General features: G+C 34.7%; 3 protein-coding genes across 4 annotated transcripts; 2 read left to right on the top strand and 1 right to left on the bottom strand.

The window, feature by feature from the left end:
* The first annotated feature begins 285 nt into the window (after nucleotides 1-285).
* LOC149734814 (uncharacterized) lies at nucleotides 286-2,094 on the top strand. The gene has a single exon (XM_089880031.1). It carries the CDS (start codon nucleotides 466-468, stop codon nucleotides 1,660-1,662), a length of 1,197 nt encoding a protein of 398 aa, XP_089736157.1. The 5' UTR covers nucleotides 286-465; the 3' UTR covers nucleotides 1,663-2,094.
* Nucleotides 2,088-7,556, top strand: LOC149734813 (coiled-coil domain-containing protein 83-like). 2 transcript variants are annotated; one of them, XM_089880028.1, is made up of 11 exons: nucleotides 2,088-2,226; nucleotides 2,406-2,490; nucleotides 2,924-3,092; nucleotides 3,564-3,673; nucleotides 4,198-4,255; nucleotides 4,616-4,790; nucleotides 5,442-5,549; nucleotides 6,010-6,131; nucleotides 6,503-6,651; nucleotides 6,950-7,154; nucleotides 7,333-7,556. In XM_089880028.1, the coding sequence occupies exons 1-10, from the start codon at nucleotides 2,114-2,116 to the stop codon at nucleotides 7,151-7,153; spliced, it is 1,293 nt and encodes a 430-aa protein (XP_089736154.1). In that variant the 5' UTR covers nucleotides 2,088-2,113; the 3' UTR covers nucleotide 7,154; nucleotides 7,333-7,556. The 2 variants fall into 2 exon arrangements, with proteins under 2 accessions (XP_089736154.1, XP_089736155.1); XM_089880029.1 differs by having other exon boundaries at nucleotides 6,950-7,159.
* Nucleotides 7,557-10,263: 2,707 nt separating this feature from the next.
* LOC149734812 (G protein-coupled receptor 84-like) lies at nucleotides 10,264-18,130 on the bottom strand. Its single transcript, XM_089880027.1, has 8 exons — nucleotides 15,666-18,130; nucleotides 15,044-15,241; nucleotides 13,928-14,083; nucleotides 13,308-13,488; nucleotides 12,266-12,466; nucleotides 11,924-12,015; nucleotides 11,589-11,699; nucleotides 10,264-11,207 (listed from the first exon to the last, which is right to left on the bottom strand). The coding sequence occupies exons 1-8, from the start codon at nucleotides 15,785-15,787 to the stop codon at nucleotides 10,970-10,972; spliced, it is 1,299 nt and encodes a 432-aa protein (XP_089736153.1). The 5' UTR covers nucleotides 15,788-18,130; the 3' UTR covers nucleotides 10,264-10,969.
* Nucleotides 18,131-18,982: the final 852 nt, after the last annotated feature.

Raw genomic sequence — 18,982 nt, 5'->3', positions numbered from 1 at the left:
AATTGATTTGGGTAAGAGCAGTTTAAACTTGAATCCCAAGTTTAATACGTAATACGCGATACTTTTTAAGAAATAAACATAAATAAGTTACGAATTCTAACTTTTATCTTTTCTCAATAATTTCATGTCCTACCAAAGCTTTTATGCAATCAGTATAACAACGGGACCATAAATGTCTGTGGGAAAAAATTGGTTTTAGATTTTTTATTATTTTTAATATTTTGCAAATTCTAAACGTTAAAATGTATTAAAAATAATAACATTGATGTAAATAATATTTTGAATACGTTTCATATCTTGATAAAGACTGTATAAGATATTAGTTTATATTTTTGTTCGAGTAACTATACGACTAAACACTTTGTTGTGTTGTTATGTATGCGGTATACGCATTGTGTAGTAACGCTGTTTTTGCAATTTTAATCGATATTTGCAGCTGGAATATTGCATTAAATTCATTAAAATATGGCTGCAGATGTCAGTGTACCAAAGCACCATGTGAAGCAAGAATATTGCGACGTAAGGCCGAAATACAGGCGTGGAAAAAAGCGAACATCTGTACGAGTTTTTACCGTTAATTCCGAATCAACCTATCTCGTCGTAGCTAACGTTCCAGCTACGAAGCTTGAAAAAGATCTTTTAAAACTGTTTTCTATATACGGCACCATCGTAAAATGTGAAGAATTAAAAGATTACCCAAAGGAAGAATTTACGCAAGTTTTTCTGATAAAATATGACGATATACAAAGAGCAAAAACTGCGAAAAAATCTCTTGACGAACATTATTTTTTTGGAGCTATGCTGCATGTATGTTATGCTCCAGAATACGAAGCAGCTGCAGAAACAAGAGATAAAATCCGTCATCGTCGTTTTTCCGTCGTTTCGAGAATTAAATTTTTGGAAAAAGAGCGTCCTGGAAGTTCAAAAAATTCAAAAGTAAAGCAAAAGTATGAAGTAAAGAAAAATGCAAAGCAATTGGAACCATCAAATACAAATTCAAAATTTAAACAAAATTCAACAAATTCAACTTTTCAACAAAATTCAGACTTTTCCAAAAACCCAGCCTTTTCAGCACCCCCGTGCCATTTAAACGGGCACAATATAATTGGCCCATGTTACCCTATCAATCGTAACTACCACCCTTCCCCACAGTGTAGCAACAGTGCAATTCCTCTCTTCTTGCCACCTCCTCCCCCACCTAACAATTTCAAGATTTCGAAAAAGTTTAACCCACTTCATCAACGAAATACAGACCATTTTGAACCAAGAATTAAAAAAAGAAGATTAAACCAAGATTTAATTGAAGAAAATCCAATAAAAGTTGATCATTCAACTTCACAAAAAATTATAAAATTGATTCCCAAAAAACCTAAAGCAGAATTTAAAACCAAACCTGGGTATTTTCACCAAAAAATTCAAACAAAATCAAGTTTTGACACTAATGGTATAAAAGTATCCCACGCTGACAAAATTAATGATAAACCAGATAAAAATTCTGTTCAAAATCTTCGTACAGTTTTACCCCCCGTTATAAAACCTCCATTTTTGCCACGGCATTTTGAGTTAAAAAATATTGAAGAAATAAATAAAGTGGATTTGGATGAAAAAGGAAATATCCCGTTATTGGGAAGCTTTCTGCTTGAAAAAAGAAAACCATCTTAGTTTTATTTATTTTTATTTCTATTTCTTTAGCTTTCTTTATCACTGTTACTGTTTTATATATTTCTTGACTTTTTACATACATTTATTCAATTTGGTTTTGGCATAGGTGTTACGTTAGTGGTGCCTGGGGTGTCATCTTACCCCAAATTTTAAAACAGGTTGAAATCATGTTTTTAGCACCCAAATATTACACCTTAAAACAGATTTTCCAAAATTCTCTATATTAATTAATAAGATACTTGTTGAATAAGTATATGTTTAACTGCATTTTAACAAAGCTACCCCAGGTTTTCCAAAACGTCTTGCCTTTGTTTTTTATGCTTATGGTTAAGTTTAATGGTAGACTTTTAGGTTTCAAGCTGTACAAGTGCTAAGTTTATAACACCTATACTTTTACTGAAGAGAATTTTGTACAACTACATTCTTTCCCACAGAATTTTAAGTTTAAATTATGGCTAAAAAGGGAGGGAAAAAGAAGGGCAAGGGGGGAGGGGGTAAAGGAAAAAAGAAGGGGGAGAAAAGAGAAGATGAAATGACTTTAAAAGAAGCAATACTTGCCTTCCAGTAAGTATAGAAAAAAATTAAAAATAAAAGATAACTTTTTTGTTAAAAAACATATATTTATGTATGATTGTGGGATTTAATACACAGTTTTATTTTTATGAGTAGATTGTATGCTAAACCTGTCTTACCTGTTATTAATAACCAAGATGTTAACTGATTTTGCATCTATTGTTAACTAGGATTCAAGTAAAAGAAAAAGCTTCGGAAGATTTACAATTCGAAATAAAAGGATTAAAAGACAAAAACAGAAGGTTTAGAGATAGAGTAAGTTTTAATAGTATGATTAAAATGTTCAGTGTTTTTTTAAAATTAGAATAAAGCGTAAAAATTCAAATAAACAATTTCATACACCTAGTGCGCGTTTACACATACACTCACAATGGTGGCAGCATCACGCCCCAAACCTGTATCCTCTTTGATTTCTTAGGTTTAGCCAGGTCTACTTATCGTGGCATCGGTCTAACACAAAGCACTTACACCCTTATAGCTGTGGCAGCGTCAAGCTTTAAACCCGTATCCTCTGATCTACAGACTCTAAACATTGTGCCACAATGATAACAGTTAACTGAAATGTCCATAAAGTTTTTTGGGGAACTAAAAGGGGTAAAAAATATATCTTTTAATTTAAGCTATACCGACTGACACTTACATAATTATACAGTAAAACATATTTTATATTATTTTTTTTAACTTCTAGAACGCCCGATTATACGAAGATCAGCAAATCCACATCAAAACCCTATTACGTCAAGCTAAGGAACAAGAACATGAGTTAGAAGAAAAAGAAGTTTACAACAGTGAGCATGTGGAGCAAGCACTTAGGGAAAAATGGGATGCTGCAAGAAATGAGGATAAAGAACTTGATGGTGAGTGTTTATAATTGAATCTATAGTGCTATGGTTGTATAAACTTCTAAAGTTTGGGTGACATTATGTTTTGCACCCCAATTTTAAGCCTGAAATAGCTTTTTCCTGCTGTTAGCTGGCTATGCAAACCAAAGTGGCAAAGTATATTGTATTCAACACTAAACAGAGCCAGAGTATATTGCATTTACCACATTAATCAATGAGGTTTCCTATGTTTAAGTGTCTTAGACACTTTAAAGCTATATAAGTTAGATACAAGTTGATACAACGCTTAAATGTGTTGGTTAAAAATTTAACAGTTTTCTGAGCATTTTAGTGCATTTTTATGGTAAAAATTTCTTCCTTTTTTTATCGTATGGTTTTTTATTGGTGCAAACTACATATATTTTTCTTTTCTTTGGGATGAGACTGTCTGTTAGTGATTCCCGATGCTAAAGTTTTGCTGTTTTTATCTTTTCATTTATTAAACAGACCTATATAAACGCATTGAACAAGTAGAGCAGGAATATGCTAAGATGAGTTCAGATGTTGAATATTGGACCGAATATAAGGATGTGGGAAGTGAAGAGCATGCTAAACAGGTGCCAGTCAATTTTAAATATATCTAATTATCTATCTATATATACTTATTATATATAGTAGGGTAGGGGTAGGTAGGACACCTTTAGGATATAATATTTAAATACCCTGATCGTGTTTTAAACAATTATCAACGATCTATGGTAGTCGTGAGGACACAGTTTTATAATTCTTTAAATTTTATTTGTTTACTACTAAATGGAACGTAAGAATAAATTAAAAAAGGTGTCCCATATCCCCCCACCCTACTATAAAATATATGGTATATATAATATGCACTAGCCTATGTTAGTATAGGCATATCAACTTTACATAATAAAAACTAATTTAATTTTGGACATTATTAGATTTATGTTTGTACATGCATCTTAAAATACCTATATGCAGTGTTTAACCATGTAACTAGTGTCCTCAAAATAAATGTAACATTATTGTGGTAAATGGAATACCCATGGACCATATACTATAGCTATAAGCATATAGATAAATCATGTATGGTACTTCTATCTTATGTTTTTGTTCCCAGATACATCTGTTGAACTCTGAATTAGAAGATATGTTACGTAACTTCAATGATATGTGTGGTAAGTAAGATACAAGTACGGATACTTTTCCATAAGTTTTTTTAACAACATATAATAACAACTGTTATGTTAAAGCTTATTTCGCTCTTGACCTTGGTCATATTTATTCACTAGGCCTAGACTTTTAATTTAAATGCAAAATAGTATTAAATTGTTTTATTATTTTTAAAGTATTAAATTGTTTACTAACGAATGGGTCAATAAAAGCGATTGAAAATATGTTTCATTTTACCCCAACCCATTAAAACAAAATGAAAACATGTTCCATCTTACCCCAACCCACTAAAACAGAATGAAAATAACAAAATAGTTCTATCTTATCCACTAACAACTATACTTCTAATCTTACCCACTATACAGGGCACCTAACAAGACAACTAGAGGCTGCAAAATACGAAGTAACTTTATACAAGGAGGAGTGCATGGCTGAGCAACAACATTTAGCATCAGAGAAAGCTATGGAGCATTTAGACCCTGCTAGTGTACAGGAGGTGCATGAGAATGAATGGCTTAAAAAGGAAGCTCATATCCACAGGTTGGATATGTGTAGTATAATAAGCACCAAACTTTTGTAAATGCAGGGGAGGCAGAGATAGCTATACACACAAAGGTAATGGGTTTAAGGCCCGACGCTGCTACCATTGTGGGCGTATGTGTCCTTAGGCAAGACACCTAACCGCAATTGCTCCAGCCCAGTGGTCACTAACGGGTTGTCCAAATTATCAGCCATAAAGAAATGAAAAAATCCCCCAAAAAATAATCACCCACAAAGTAACATACATGGTAACTCGTAAGCTGGCACGAGGTGTTAAACCCATGTGATAACGACTGTCGTTTCCCGGCGACACGAGGGTAAAGTAAGTTACATTCATTTCACGCATAATTATGTGAAACAATTTCACTCTATTGGCTGTAATGTTTACTAATTAATGCAGTGCAGAAAATTCTAGAGTACACCCTGCCACACCAGGTTTGGTACATTTGTATTATGCGTTGGTTATAACCCAGGTGCTTTATTTCATACACCATATGTACCGCTATGCGCTTTTAAGTTATCTCCCATGTAATTTCATAGTTTTTTGACAGTCATTATAACATGGGTGTTCTGTTTCACACAACTCATGCCCACTTGCAAGTTACCACATATCTAACTTTAAGAGTGATTGATATTTCTGTTTATTCTTAGGGAAGAAGAGCTAAACTTACTTAGACTTTTGGATGAACTTGAAAGTGAAAACCTGTCAATTATAAGTGAGTTGTTGTATTGCAAACAAGAAGATCTTAAAATATCGAGGTAAGAACTTTTTATTCTAATATTTTGATTAAAAAATGGTTCTATGTTTGTATTTACAAAGTACAAACCATGTTGTTTTTTTAAAGTAATGTAGTAATTTATGGGAAACTGAATGTTTTAATAAGTTCCATGCAAATAGTTGTGTTTTTTAAACTATGTTAGTTTTATGTTCTATTCTATATAGTTGAGGTCTTACAGCAAGGCACGCCATAGGACTTACCTATTAGGCAACACACTTTTTTGAATACAAGAGAGGCAGGGATAGTTAGAGGCGCATTCATACAAAACAAATCTAACTTATTGGTGTAATGTTTACTGATAAATGCAGTGTAGAAAATCCAAGAACAATTCTGCCTACCCTGCCACCCCAGGTTTGGCACCTACGGACTTTGGACTAAGGCCTGAGTTGGTCCATCAACCCAATTGTAACTAAACATGTAACTGTTATCATTTACTCTAGGAATTTCTATATGACACAGTTCGAAGAGGATGAAATATTAAACCAAGATACAATGCATGATATGGACCTGAAACAAATGTCTGTGTATCAAACTAAGGATGATGATAATAACAGTGTTAAGGGTAAAGTGCTTTACTGCTTTGTATATTGCTATATGTATAATAGGTACATAAAAATTTTAGTCCACGACACTGGTCCCACTGTTTGCATGAATGATATACATAAGCGGCTAGGGTAAAGATATCAAAAAACTTTTACACAAATTTCATAACCTGTCGGGCAGTCAAGAAGTGTATGAAACAGAACACCTCTGTTATAACGGCTGTTTTTACCCCACCATGCAAGAATAAATAGGTAGATTCATACATTTATTCGATATTAATGTAAAAATTGAACATAAAATTTGCAAAAAAATAATTCACGGACTTTAATATGGTTTACTGTATTTACACTTTGGCTTCCAGGCATATTATTGTCTTATACAAAATTTTAGCCATAGAGCCACGCCCTATGAGTGCCGTGCAGCGTGCAGTGGAGCAGAAAGTTTTCTCAATCCTCCCAGAGCAAGAGGAGGAAGAGGAAGAGTGGGAGAATGAGATAATTGCTCGTCAGGATCAAGATATCAACATATATGAAGAGAAAGTAATTAAATTTTACCTTTTTTAACAATTTTCCATGTTTTTTGCTTGCAGGTATTGTTTCGTTACATTATTGTATTTAAGTCCTGTAAGATGGCAGACAAAATGTAAAAAATACACTATGTTTTTATACTAGATAAGCTGCTGAAAGGTTATTTAAATTATTTTCTAGCCCAATGTCCCATGGCGTGCCTCGTCACATGACCTCACCCAAATAAATATAACGTAACACAATTTTCTTTATTCAAAATGCTCATTTACATATTCAATGCAATATTTTACCCATTATTTTCATTCTACAGGACTTCCTACACTTAGGGCCTTTAGAAATCAAGCTGTTATGCGTAACTGGAGAATCCAAACCCATACACCCTTTAGATGCAAGTCTACAGATTGTAGATGGCTCCAAACCCGATATGGTTACAAGACCAAAATGGCCAATAGAACCGCCTATGATAAGAGCAGCACTTGAAAATCCACCTGAACTTGAAACAAGTTCTACCTAATGTAAGGTACTTAGTATAGATTACAATGAATAAGTTAATGATTGTAACTTGCTCTATCCTCGCATGGATGTGTTCTGTTTCATACACCCCATGCTAAATTACAAGTTACCATGCATTTAAATATCAGTTTAACAGCTATGTTATAAATTTCTAATAATCAAAATACTTTTGTTTTTCAGGTTTACATATTGGTTCTCTCTTTTATGTTTGATTTTGGTTTAAATTACAACTTTCTGTACATTTCTGTGCCTCCAAAAAGCATTCCTATTGGACCTATACTTTCTGTTGTGCTTTTTTACTTTGTTTAGATACATAAATGTCACTGTAATATATGTGCACTTCATATATATATGTTTTCATTACTGTGCCTACGAAAGCTTCAATAAAATTTACATTGTAACTAGTAAGCGTTGTTGAAAAAAATATATTGTGTTTTTTAATGTTTTATCTCTTTTATTTGTTGTTGATCTATGACGTCACATTTTACGACGTCAAAGTGACGTCATAACCACTGCTTGACGGGTAAGTTAATGGTTTTAATGCAACTTCTTATGTTCCTGATTCTTTTACACTTTAGGTTGTCAAGAACAGAAAAACAACATCACCGCTTATGACATCATAACTACTAGTGACGTCATAAACATGTATTGTAGGTTCATTTGTGTTATACACAGCGTTGTTAGGCTGCTTTTGTAAAGCACCTGTTATTGGTTTGGCATAGTGTCTGTGGGATTGCTTATCCGTCAAAACACATGTCAGAGGCATGGGAACTTAACATGTGTTCATACATACTAATGCAACGTTCTATATATATGTACACAACGTGTGGAAGCACACGGAAAAGATAACACCTGTTTCACGCATATTTACAAAGTTTTGAATTTTTTTTAAGGTGACACTTTGCAACATATTGTGGAAAACAGAAGCATCTGTATTATGTGTTTACTTGTCTTCTGGGAAAACTGCTACTGTTCGCTTATGTACACAATGCTAAAGAATACTCCGTAAATAAGTGGCTGAATAAATGCAAATTATATAGCTTATTATATATCCTGGCGTGGCAGGATAACCGCAGAAGAAATCGCGTATCTTATTGTATGTGTCTCCTGATCACTTAAGTTTACGACTTTCCGTTAAGTGTATTGCCCAAGCACACACAAGCTCACATTGGTACCAGCAGTTATATTCAAACCTATCAGAATATATCCTTCCCAGGAATTGGAACCTTGCATGATAACAATATAGCATTACACCAGAATATCTTTTAAATGATTTAGCTAAGTTTTAGTACTTACTAAACTTTAGTACTAAAAATGTTTAGACATGTTGTTTGTTGCTTAAATTCATTTGCCGCTTTTCCAGTGACACTACACCAACGCGTAGTTAAGCTTCGTAAGATTTACTAGCACTTCATAAATGAGTGTCCTGGCACGCCACGTGATTATTTTAGCTTATAGTTAAGCAATCAAAGCACTGTTTGCATTCAGCCCCGCCTGGTTATATCGTAAATTTAAACTCGTAACCCCATTAAGCGTCACAATGCACATGATTACGATAAGACAAATGTTCCCGCCTAAATTTAAATTATAAACACCGATTAAGTTTTTCTGGCTGTGGAATTGCTTTTGGTATAAATAAGTAAATAATATTATTCATAAATTGTGGGTCAGTGCATAAAACTACATAATGTAGCAACATGACACGGCACGTATTAGCAGATTATCTTTTAACCGGCTATATTTAGTAACAAAGCTTCGGTACATATAGCCTTTGATACCAACTTACCCAAAAAGAACTACCATGTTCTCCTAATTCTATTTTCATGTTACCCATTTGAAAGTTCATAAAACGCCATGACTATAGTTAATTATTCGAAGGTAAACAAAGCGCTTAGATCCATAGTCCGCCGGTTTCTTAGTCGTCTGCGCCATATTTGTCTTTCGTTGTCTTACGTTTACCTTACGCCTACACTCCAACACGATAAGAGTTAGCAAACATTGCCTCTCTATAATAATAGCCTCACCCTATGGTTTAGAACCGTGGTAAGCTTAACACTTGTTCCAACACACGTGGCCAGTCCTCGGCTATATAGGCGGAGCACGTACGCTTTTGAAAGGCAAATTTGAGGGGCGCAAGTACTGATATTTAGCTTGCACTCAAACGGTTGGGTAAATTTGAAAAGTAATATGTAGCCTATGGTGATCGTTAGTAAGGTATTTTTTGTCTACTTTATCAGTTGTAGCGATTTCTTGCGGCTGTTTATGATATATTTAAAGGTAATGACCAACATTCGATTCACTGTGATTAATATTATTAAACTATAATTTACAGGTGCTTTTTGGACAGTTATTTTTAGGTTCGTGCCGTTGAATGCAGTGTATTATCATCGTAAAGCATCAATTCTACGCCGGCCGCTCCGTATATGTCACACATTCTGTTTTGAAGTGTAATGTCTATGGAAGCAGTGGGCGTCAGAATAATATCAACTATTTAAGACCAATGCCATCCTACAATTCGTACTTATATTAACTGCGTAGGCCCTGTACCCTCGTTTCTTGTTCGACAGTGGGCATAGGGCACCAAGAAACAAAAAAAGGGAACAGGAATCGTTGTTTAAAACGCAACAAGGTTTTGATAATATCATCCTCAAAAAACAAAACATTATTGAAAATATCGTTTGTTTCTTGTGCCCCTTGTTCAACCGTCTCATTTTATTGGTTCTTTATTACGTCTTTCCTTTGGCCAATATTTGCATAGGTGATACAGGTATACCAGGAAATAGGACCCGGTTCGTAAATTTGGAAGCTAATTCTTATATTCTCATGTTTATTATTGTAATGTATTGTTACTCTTATAATTTTGAAGGACAATACATGACTATACTACCGTACATTTGTTTTCCATGAAAATGTTCAACACACATGGTGTATTCACCTCATGCTCACTGACAAATTATAACATGGGTGTATTTTTGTACACAAGACAGACATATGGTGTAATCATACACCTCATGTTCAATTTTGAGTTTCAAATACGGTATTTTTTTATACTTCGGACACACATGCTGTGACACTGTTCTATGCTTACTTACAGTATATAATATAGTGACGCAGGATAGTTATATTTTATTCAACACACAATGAAAAAATAAAATATAATCATTAAACACAAATGAACAAAAAATAAACCAAGTTTTAACAGTGGACACAGGGATTACGTTCCGTTACAAAAATAAACGCTAATAAGCGGATGTGCAATGTCAAAAATATTCGGAAAAATGCAAAGGTGTATGTAATATAATGTCACTTTGTGCAATATATACGTACAGTAGCAGGAACAATGGTATAAGGTGCCGTTTTAAATTCAAACAGATTTTTCCCAATGAAGTGTTTAAAAGAGTATAACGTTAGTCGTGTTTTTTTAAGTTAACCCGAAAAGCAATATCATATTGGAAAACTATGGTCACATCGCAAGAAACATAATGAACTTGGGCAAAAAATCTCAATTTTTTTACATCTTTAATATACGTATAGTAGGGTTAGGGAACATGGGACACCTTTTAAATTTATCTCGTTCCATTTCGTAGTAAACAAAGAACATTCAAGGGATTATAAAACCGTATCCCTACGAATCCCATAGACTGTTGTTAATTGTTTAAAACAAGATCAGGATATTTAAATATTATGTGCTAAATGTGTCCCATCTACCCCCACAGTACTCTATATATGTATATGTATGTCCATTTGATCGCTTGAAATGACATATCTGCCTTTGAGTTCCCATAATTGGGTATAATCAAGCAGTTTAACGGTCAAATCATGCTGAAGGCTGCATTGAAACGTTTATTCCAACTTTGTGCTTCTGCTGAGGCGTAGTCGTGCTCAGAGAATCGTGCATAAAACTTCCACGAACACGCCCAAAGAACATGAGAACAAGACGCTTGTATTCTTTGCGGAATCTTCTATTTAGCAGGACGTAAATAATAGGGTTGATAGAACTGTTGAACCACGCCATGTTAGATGCTGCCATGTGTACACGAACGTCAAACGCTCTCCTGTAAAAATATGCGTATTGTGAATACATGTGCTTGTTTATCCTCACGAGTTACCAGTGACCACCTATGTGACTTTGTGGGCAACCATTTTTTTGAATTTTCTTTTCAATGTAGGCTACATGGCTGACAACTGGACAACCCATAAAGTACCACTGGACTAGATTAATTACCGTTAGGTGTCTTGTCCAATACACATACGTACACAATAGCAACAACGTCAACCAGAAACACGTATAGGCCTATCCTCTGTGCTAGAAACTAGCGCGCCAATCACTCTGCCACACTTTAACGTATAATACGATAACTATACGGCGACATAAACTTGCATTGCAATAACTAAGACATATAAGAAAGGGTATAGCTTTAAGTATAACACAATACCTTGTTGCGGAAGGTGGCAAGTTCACAATAACACTTGGAAGAAATGTTATCATGAATCCAATACAGATTGTTACACTGATGAGCAGCATGCGTCTGTTGTCTTTTATCCGTCTACAGGTTAAGGATAAGAACAGTTTATGAAATAGACGTTTGATCTTGAGCATATACTATAACATTTATTTTGTACGAAGAGATGGTATTCCCACACCATACGTTTAGTGTCGAGTTACAACATAGGTGTCATCTTATACAGCATACATACATGGTGTATTCATACACTTCATGCTTATTGTCCAGTGAATACAGTATACACTGTAATAAAACAAGCAACTCACTTTGCATTACTCATATCAGCACTGCTAGTTTTTCGCAGCATTATACTTTTTCTCAAGTTGTTTTTATCCTTTACGATCGACACTGATCGTTTCTGTAAACAAAAACAACAAATTAAAACTATTATTTTTACATAGTATAATGGTCACGCCTTTATTCGAAAAAGTTCGTACTTCTATTTTGTCCACATGGTGTCACAACTGTCGTATTACCGTTACTATCAAAGCTTTCGCTATTATTGTACAGCACTTCGACCGTGACCCAAATTACAAATTTTAATAATTCGGTTCTTATTTCAACCCCTACTACCTAAACCCCCTTAGGTAAGATTCGAACCCACTTACATTCTGGTCTGTGCTTACACTTTTTGTTGGACTGGCCTCGCTCACAGAAACCGAGTTAATGCCTGTCGCATTTGAAGCGCTCCTCCCTTTCCGCATGGTGGCGTGTATGCGCTCACGCTGCCTATCAAGCCGTGTGAATATGATGCTGTATAAGACCACCATAATCACAAGTGGCAGAAACTGAAACACAGCTCTCGCGACCTGTAATGTAGGCATAATTCAACACGTTATGAAATAGATTTTGTATACGAAAAGTGGCAAAGGGAATGGTTATATAATGTTTTACAAAAACCGACATTTTTTAACGAAAAAAAAATTTTAAGAAAACTAATTTCTCAACTAAAGAAAAAATGTCCCAATTTTACGACATTCAGGGTTATATTCGTCCTCATGCGCCCTGTCGGCTTATTGGTGCTGTATAGCTCAAAAAACGTAGTTGACAAAAAAAGTGCAACTTGTTGATAACAACGTGGCGTGATGGCCCTAAAGACATGGCTTCAAAAACCGGATATAACGTAATAAACGGTTACTACGCATGCGCAGTGTAATTTATCATGATCGAATTTTTAATTGTTAACAAAAACCTGTCTGCGACGGTTTATGACGACATAACAGACTTCCTAATTATCTTACGGTGCGAATAACACAGTTAATGACGTCACATGGTGACACCATGAACAATTCCGAAAGAACAACTTATAAACTTAGACATGGTGGAGGGTGGGGTAAGATGAATACAGTTAGAACATAATATCTCATATTTCCCAATCGCGTTTTTAACAGATAACAACGCTCTATAGGATAGTAATGATACACGGTTATATACGTCTCTAAATATTCTTTGTTTAATATCAAATGGGACGATAAAAGAGAATAAAACATGGGGGAACCTTTCCCCAACCTACTATATAACGGGACAAGGTGTTTAGTTCACCCCTAGTATAACGACTATCGTTGCCCCGCCACGCTAGGATCAATCAGTTGTATTCATTAGTGTTTATATGTTACATTCACGTATTCATTAATATTGTGGTTATATTACCTGCATGTATTCGTCCCATGGTACGCACACAAATGTGCAAATGAATTGCTTTGGGTGGAAGCCAGTAATTGAGTTGGTAGGGTTGCTGGGATTCTGTTTTGCGCATATTGGGTGTGTGGTTAACATTGGTATCAAGCAAATTGGGGCAAAAGTCCAGCAAAATACGAGAATACATATCACCCTGAAGAAAAATGGTTTAGATTGAGTAATGTGTACATACGATGCTGTATGCTAACTTTTGTGTGTCCATATACATCTACAATATTTCACTGTTGAGTTATAACATTAGGTCTTCTTATACACCAGACACATATATGTTGTTTTTGTGCACCTCATACTCACTGTTGAGTTATAACATGGGGGTCTTCTTATACACCGGACATGCGTTGTGCATTTGCACACTTTATGGTCGCTGTGAGATATAACATGCTTATATTTTTACACATCAGACACATCTAGTACAGACACGTCATGCTCCCTGTCCAGTCATGGCATTGGCGCTTTCTTAAAAACCAGACATATACACTTAAACACCCCATGATCTCATACACCAGATATATACTCAAACACCTCATGCTCACTGTCAAGTTATACAACCATCATAATTAGTTGAATTTTACCTTTGTTTATTAAAGTAGTCGTTATACTTTCCCGGCTTTACAACGCCAATGAATCGATTGACGGTAATAGTAACTAGAAATACAACGGACGTATAGCCGCAACAGAAATAACTGTAGGCTTGAAATCTCGCTGTAAAATCGTAAGGTCCAAATGGCCTGAAAGACAAAGTATAACATCATTATTTTTTTTATATTTCTGCCTGTAGTTCTTGACGTTTTAAAGCGTTTGTATATGAATCAATCTATATTCAAAAAATGGCATGCTGGGATACGTTATACATACGTTATAACGTGGGCTAAGTTACAATGTATAGATAAGATGTTTCATTCTTGTTCCATCGTCCCATTCGGGAGTAAATATAGAGTATTTACAGAACTATATAACCAGATCCTCGCGGTTTTAAAACAGCATTGTTAGCTGTTAAAATTATCAGGAAATATAGGATATTTTGTGGTAACGGTTTCCCATCTTACACCATTATTGTATATCCTTCGCGAGCCAAAATTTGAATATTTTTAATTATTAATAAACTCCCGGCGGCAAAGGGTGTTGCCAATTACATAGCTTATTTTAATAAGACTGTAAAGCTATTTCTTTGGGCAATATACTACTCAATAATTTAACAGTAAAGTTAAACGTTTGCGTCAGGTAGCTGGTAGTGATCTGTAAAATCTCATATCAAATCGTGAGGCGTTTCTTTATAGTATATTTTACCGTAATATATACATATAATACATATATAACTGGCCGTTATAACTGTTTCGGAAATAGCACATACGTAAGCCAATATTTTGTGCCTGCTGAAATAATAGGCTTTAACTCTTATAGCCCATTTAAATGTTCCAGCCACGCGTAGTGTATTATAGGGAATGCCATTTACGATGCTAATAATAAGCAGTAGCCCTTGTGATTATGTTTAATGCTGTAAGACATTGTTTTTAAAGTGGTAAACGGATTTATAAACCGTTTTCGTAGCCAATACTATAGTAAGAATTCATGATAATATGTAACTTGCTTTATCTTTGTGTGGCGGGCAACCACAATCGTTATAACACGGGTGTTCTGTTTCGTGCCGGCTTATTTAATACGAGTTACCACGCATGTACTATACTTACCACGCCATTTGTACGTATCCGGCCAAGTTAAATGGCAACATGAGAGAAGCCGTTAAAAAGTCCACAATACTCAAGTTAACGATGAATACATTGAATGTTGTTCTCAGCTTTGAGTTCGAAAAAAATGCAAGAATAGTCAGAAGGTTTCCGATAGAACCGACAAAGATTGCCCAGATTGCGACGCAGATTCCAAAGTACCTGAAAATAAACAAAACATGACTATATCTTAGAATGATTGGCCTCGCCCTTAATTCTTGTGTTTGTTTATAAGTGTATTTGCCCGGTGTAGTATTTAGCACGCCTTTTTCAAGCCTAGGGGATAGGTGGGTTCGAGGCTTGACGCGGCTACTATTGTAGACGTGCGTGTTTACTTCGACAAGACACTTATTAACGCCAATTGATTCAACCCAGTGGTAACTTATAGGTTATAAATTGTAAACCATACATTTAAAAACAATAATAATCACCCACAGAGTTACAAACGGGGTAATTTGTATTCGGGCATGAGGTGTTTGAAACAGAACACCCATGTCATAACTATACCGTCGCTACATCGTTGTGTGACAGCAATATAAAATCAGCAATAGGCCTACTCATTTCTGTAAAATAAACACTTTTATACCGAAATGAACTTGCTCGTAAATAGTCAATGTCAGGTTGTGTTGCGTTCAGTTGCGTTACGTTCAGTTGCGCAACCGTTGACACGACTGTCGCAGCCATTGTTGTTCCCAAACCTGCATCCATTTATGTTCTGCCAGTGTTATTATACTATACTTTCAATGCACTTTGTTTACCTAAATAAATCCTGAAAAATCGTAAAACGTTATTTTGTATCCAAAACGGTTTAATTTCTGTGCACCTTTCCTATACCCCTTTGTCTTATGCCACACGTAACAATGTTGATGTAAAAAAAGTTTCTTGCTACATCCGCTAAAGAAACACGACCAAGGAAGTTATTATGATGTCACGGAGGATTGTCTTATCCAAGCCAGCTTATGCATACATTTTCATTACTTTATATTTATAGTACCATACGGGGTAAGGTGGGATACAGTTAGCCCGTAATATCCCATATTTCCTAATCGTGTTTTTAGCAATTAACAACGCTCTGTTGGAGTCATAAAGATACGGTTATACAACTTTGTAAATAATCTTTGTTTACTACCAAATGGGACATTAAAATAAAGCAAAACATAAACTATGTTACCCCAACCTACTAAACAATTTTTTGATTTTTTTCTTCTAACATTTTTATTATAAGAGTGTTGTCATAAAAAGGAATGTAACTTTAAAACGACAGTCGTTATAACAGCTGAGGATATTACACGCAAGTGATGTAGCTATCCTGTTTATAAAAGTTTATAGAACAAAAGACAAGCATCCGACACATACACCAACCTATAATAATTAAACACACAGAAACGAAATAAAATTACGTAACTATTGTGGGTTAAGATGGACCAAATCTGGTCTCCGGGATTTTACCTATACGCTGACATACATAAATAACATATTTGTAGCTTTGCTACAATTTTATCAGAAAAATGACAGAGTAGAAACTCGTTAAACACACGAAAGAGCGTACATTAAAACAGAAAATTCGTAATCAAATTTTGGCGATTAACTATGGCATAAATTATTACGAAAAGTCGTTAAAAATGGTTAACAAACAAACAAAAAAACGTATGTGTTTTTTAAATGTACGAAAATACATTCAAGGGTATAGTTTAAATATTTTCAAAGTGTAATATGGCCACGTCTTTTTTTGTGTTTACTCATGCAAGATTTATACGGCGATTATGGTTTGATCGATTGCTTTGGCGAGCGTTATGTATCAAGTCATCTTTTCCACTTATTGGCCAAAAATATTTAGCCCGCACGTCAGTCATCCCAGCAAATAATAAAAATAGCAAACAAATGTAAATTTTTGTCGTTTTAAAAGGCTGGACTCCAAACTTGAGAGTAGCGTATTGATGGTACTTTGGGGTAAGACTCTCCATATATTTTTACTCTTCTTTCCGTTACATTTGCTGGTAATATAACCAAAGAATATTTACAGAATTACATAACCGTATCCTCGCGACCTTAAAATATTGTTGACTTTGTTGTTAATTGTTGAAAATACGACCAGGAAACATGGGATATTATGTGTTATATATCCATCTTATACGCCACAGTGTATTTATCATGACACTTTCGTTTTAACAAAAAAAACCCTCAGAAATATAACCTAAACTTTGACAGGTATATAACTATCCCTAAACTGCAGCAATGCGTAAAAACATCTTATCATTGTTTTGCATTTATCAGGTCGAGGCGGAAATTTCGTAACAACCATTCGTGTTATGCGTGTCAATGTGTCCACACACGATTTGGATACCAGTACCTCTTACAATTCAAATGCGTTACATGCAAAATCAACAACAATGCTAAAAACAAATAAGGTGTATGTTTTTTTTAAATTTAAACATAACAATCAGCTTTTTATAAAGTAAGATAGGGGAAGATGGGACACTTTTTTATTCTATTATCTCGTCCCATTTGGTAGTAAACAAAAAACACTCAAATAATTATATAAACATATCCTCACGACTCCTATAAACATGATCAGAATATTTAGATATTATGTGCTAAAGGTGTCCCGTCTCCCCCACCCTACTATATATATAACTCAATTTAGTATAGCCAGAACACGCGGCAAAACAACACGCCTTTATTAAATCAGAAACGGCGTATATATGGTTTAAATCCGGCTTTGTGACCAAACATGCGGCATTGATAAACTGATATCTGACGATCAAATATCATTGCGGGTTCAATAAATTAGGTTAGAACAAATAAGCTTTTGTTGTGTACTGTAGCAAAACATAACTGCAACCCTCATTTGCTACATTTCCTTTATTATACTGCACAAATACCTTTAAAAGTCCTTTTATATACAACTTGAGCAATTTTAAGCCTTTTTATGCTGTTGATATTCAAGGTACATTTATCCCTATAGTTTACTTTACTCATTATAAAACTGAATTCTAAATCGTTTCCTACATCAATGTACCGCGTCACTACCACCCACTGTGCCATTCAAAAGTTCTACACGTAATAAAAAGGGCAAGGTACTTGTTATTTTAACGAACGTTTGGCCTTATAAAGCGAAGTCTGACTTTTTCTCTCGTTTATAATTAACCCGTTTTTAATCTTCGCATTCAGAACACTTTTCTTCGACGTTTAAAAACCACAGGGATTTTTTATAATCGAAAATACGATATTTGTAACCCTAAATAACTTAACTTAACCCAACAGTCGGTATAACGCTATGAAACAAAACTACTAGAGAAAACACACATAAATATTAAAAAAAGGCGTGGCTGCTAAAACCCCGAACAGTTTATATTCTCTTAAATCGCTGTACGTGTATGTTTATAATCTGGTATACGTTAAGCGCCATACTTGGTATTTAAATACGCTGAAACAGAAGCCCTATATCTATTATAATGGAAATTCCGAGGTTACTAACTATTAAACGTACCAAAGCTGTTATTGTTTTGATAACAGTAGCGATCGTGCAGTAACTAATACAAAGGTATCGACAAAAGTGCTGACTTGGTGTTATTACCTTAATCTACCACTTATGGCTCAATAATCGTCTTAGTTATGACGTCACAGACTTTTGAAGTTCATTGTTACGTCACTGGAATTATTTTATTAGTCGCGACGTTTATAAATATTATGAATGAAAGGGTGACTTTATTTTAACATTTCGGTTACAGTAACGTATAGTACTGTGGGGTAAGATGGGATACCGTTAGCACCCAATGTCCATTATTAACTGATCGTGTTTTTAATAATAACAACACTTATTTAAAGTTGTGAGGATACGGTTAAATAATTCCTTAAATTTTCTTTGTTTATTACCAAATGGGACGATAAGAGAGCATGAAA

This window comes from Ciona robusta, chromosome 6, assembly GCF_009617815.1.
Source record: "Ciona robusta chromosome 6, ASM961781v2".
NCBI classification, from domain to species: domain Eukaryota; kingdom Metazoa; phylum Chordata; class Ascidiacea; order Phlebobranchia; family Cionidae; genus Ciona; species Ciona robusta.
Note: the sequence above shows the minus strand (reverse complement) of the source record. Positions and strands in the feature narration are given on the sequence as shown.

Coding starts and splice junctions, on each gene's coding strand:
- LOC149734814 (XM_089880031.1), top strand. CDS start 466: ATGGCTGCAGATGTCAGTGTACCAAAGCACCATGTGAAGCAAGAATAT.
- LOC149734813 (XM_089880028.1), top strand. CDS start 2,114: ATGGCTAAAAAGGGAGGGAAAAAGAAGGGCAAGGGGGGAGGGGGTAAA. Junction 2,491..2,923: donor ACAGAAGGTTTAGAGATAGA/GTAAGTTTTAAT, acceptor TTTAACTTCTAG/AACGCCCGATTATACGAAGA. Junction 3,093..3,563: donor TGAGGATAAAGAACTTGATG/GTGAGTGTTTAT, acceptor TTTATTAAACAG/ACCTATATAAACGCATTGAA.
- LOC149734812 (XM_089880027.1), bottom strand. CDS start 15,787: ATGGATGCAGGTTTGGGAACAACAATGGCTGCGACAGTCGTGTCAACG. Junction 12,016..12,265: donor GTGTAAGCACAGACCAGAAT/GTAAGTGGGTTC, acceptor TTTTGTTTACAG/AAACGATCAGTGTCGATCGT. Junction 11,700..11,923: donor GCTGATATGAGTAATGCAAA/GTGAGTTGCTTG, acceptor CTTAACCTGTAG/ACGGATAAAAGACAACAGAC.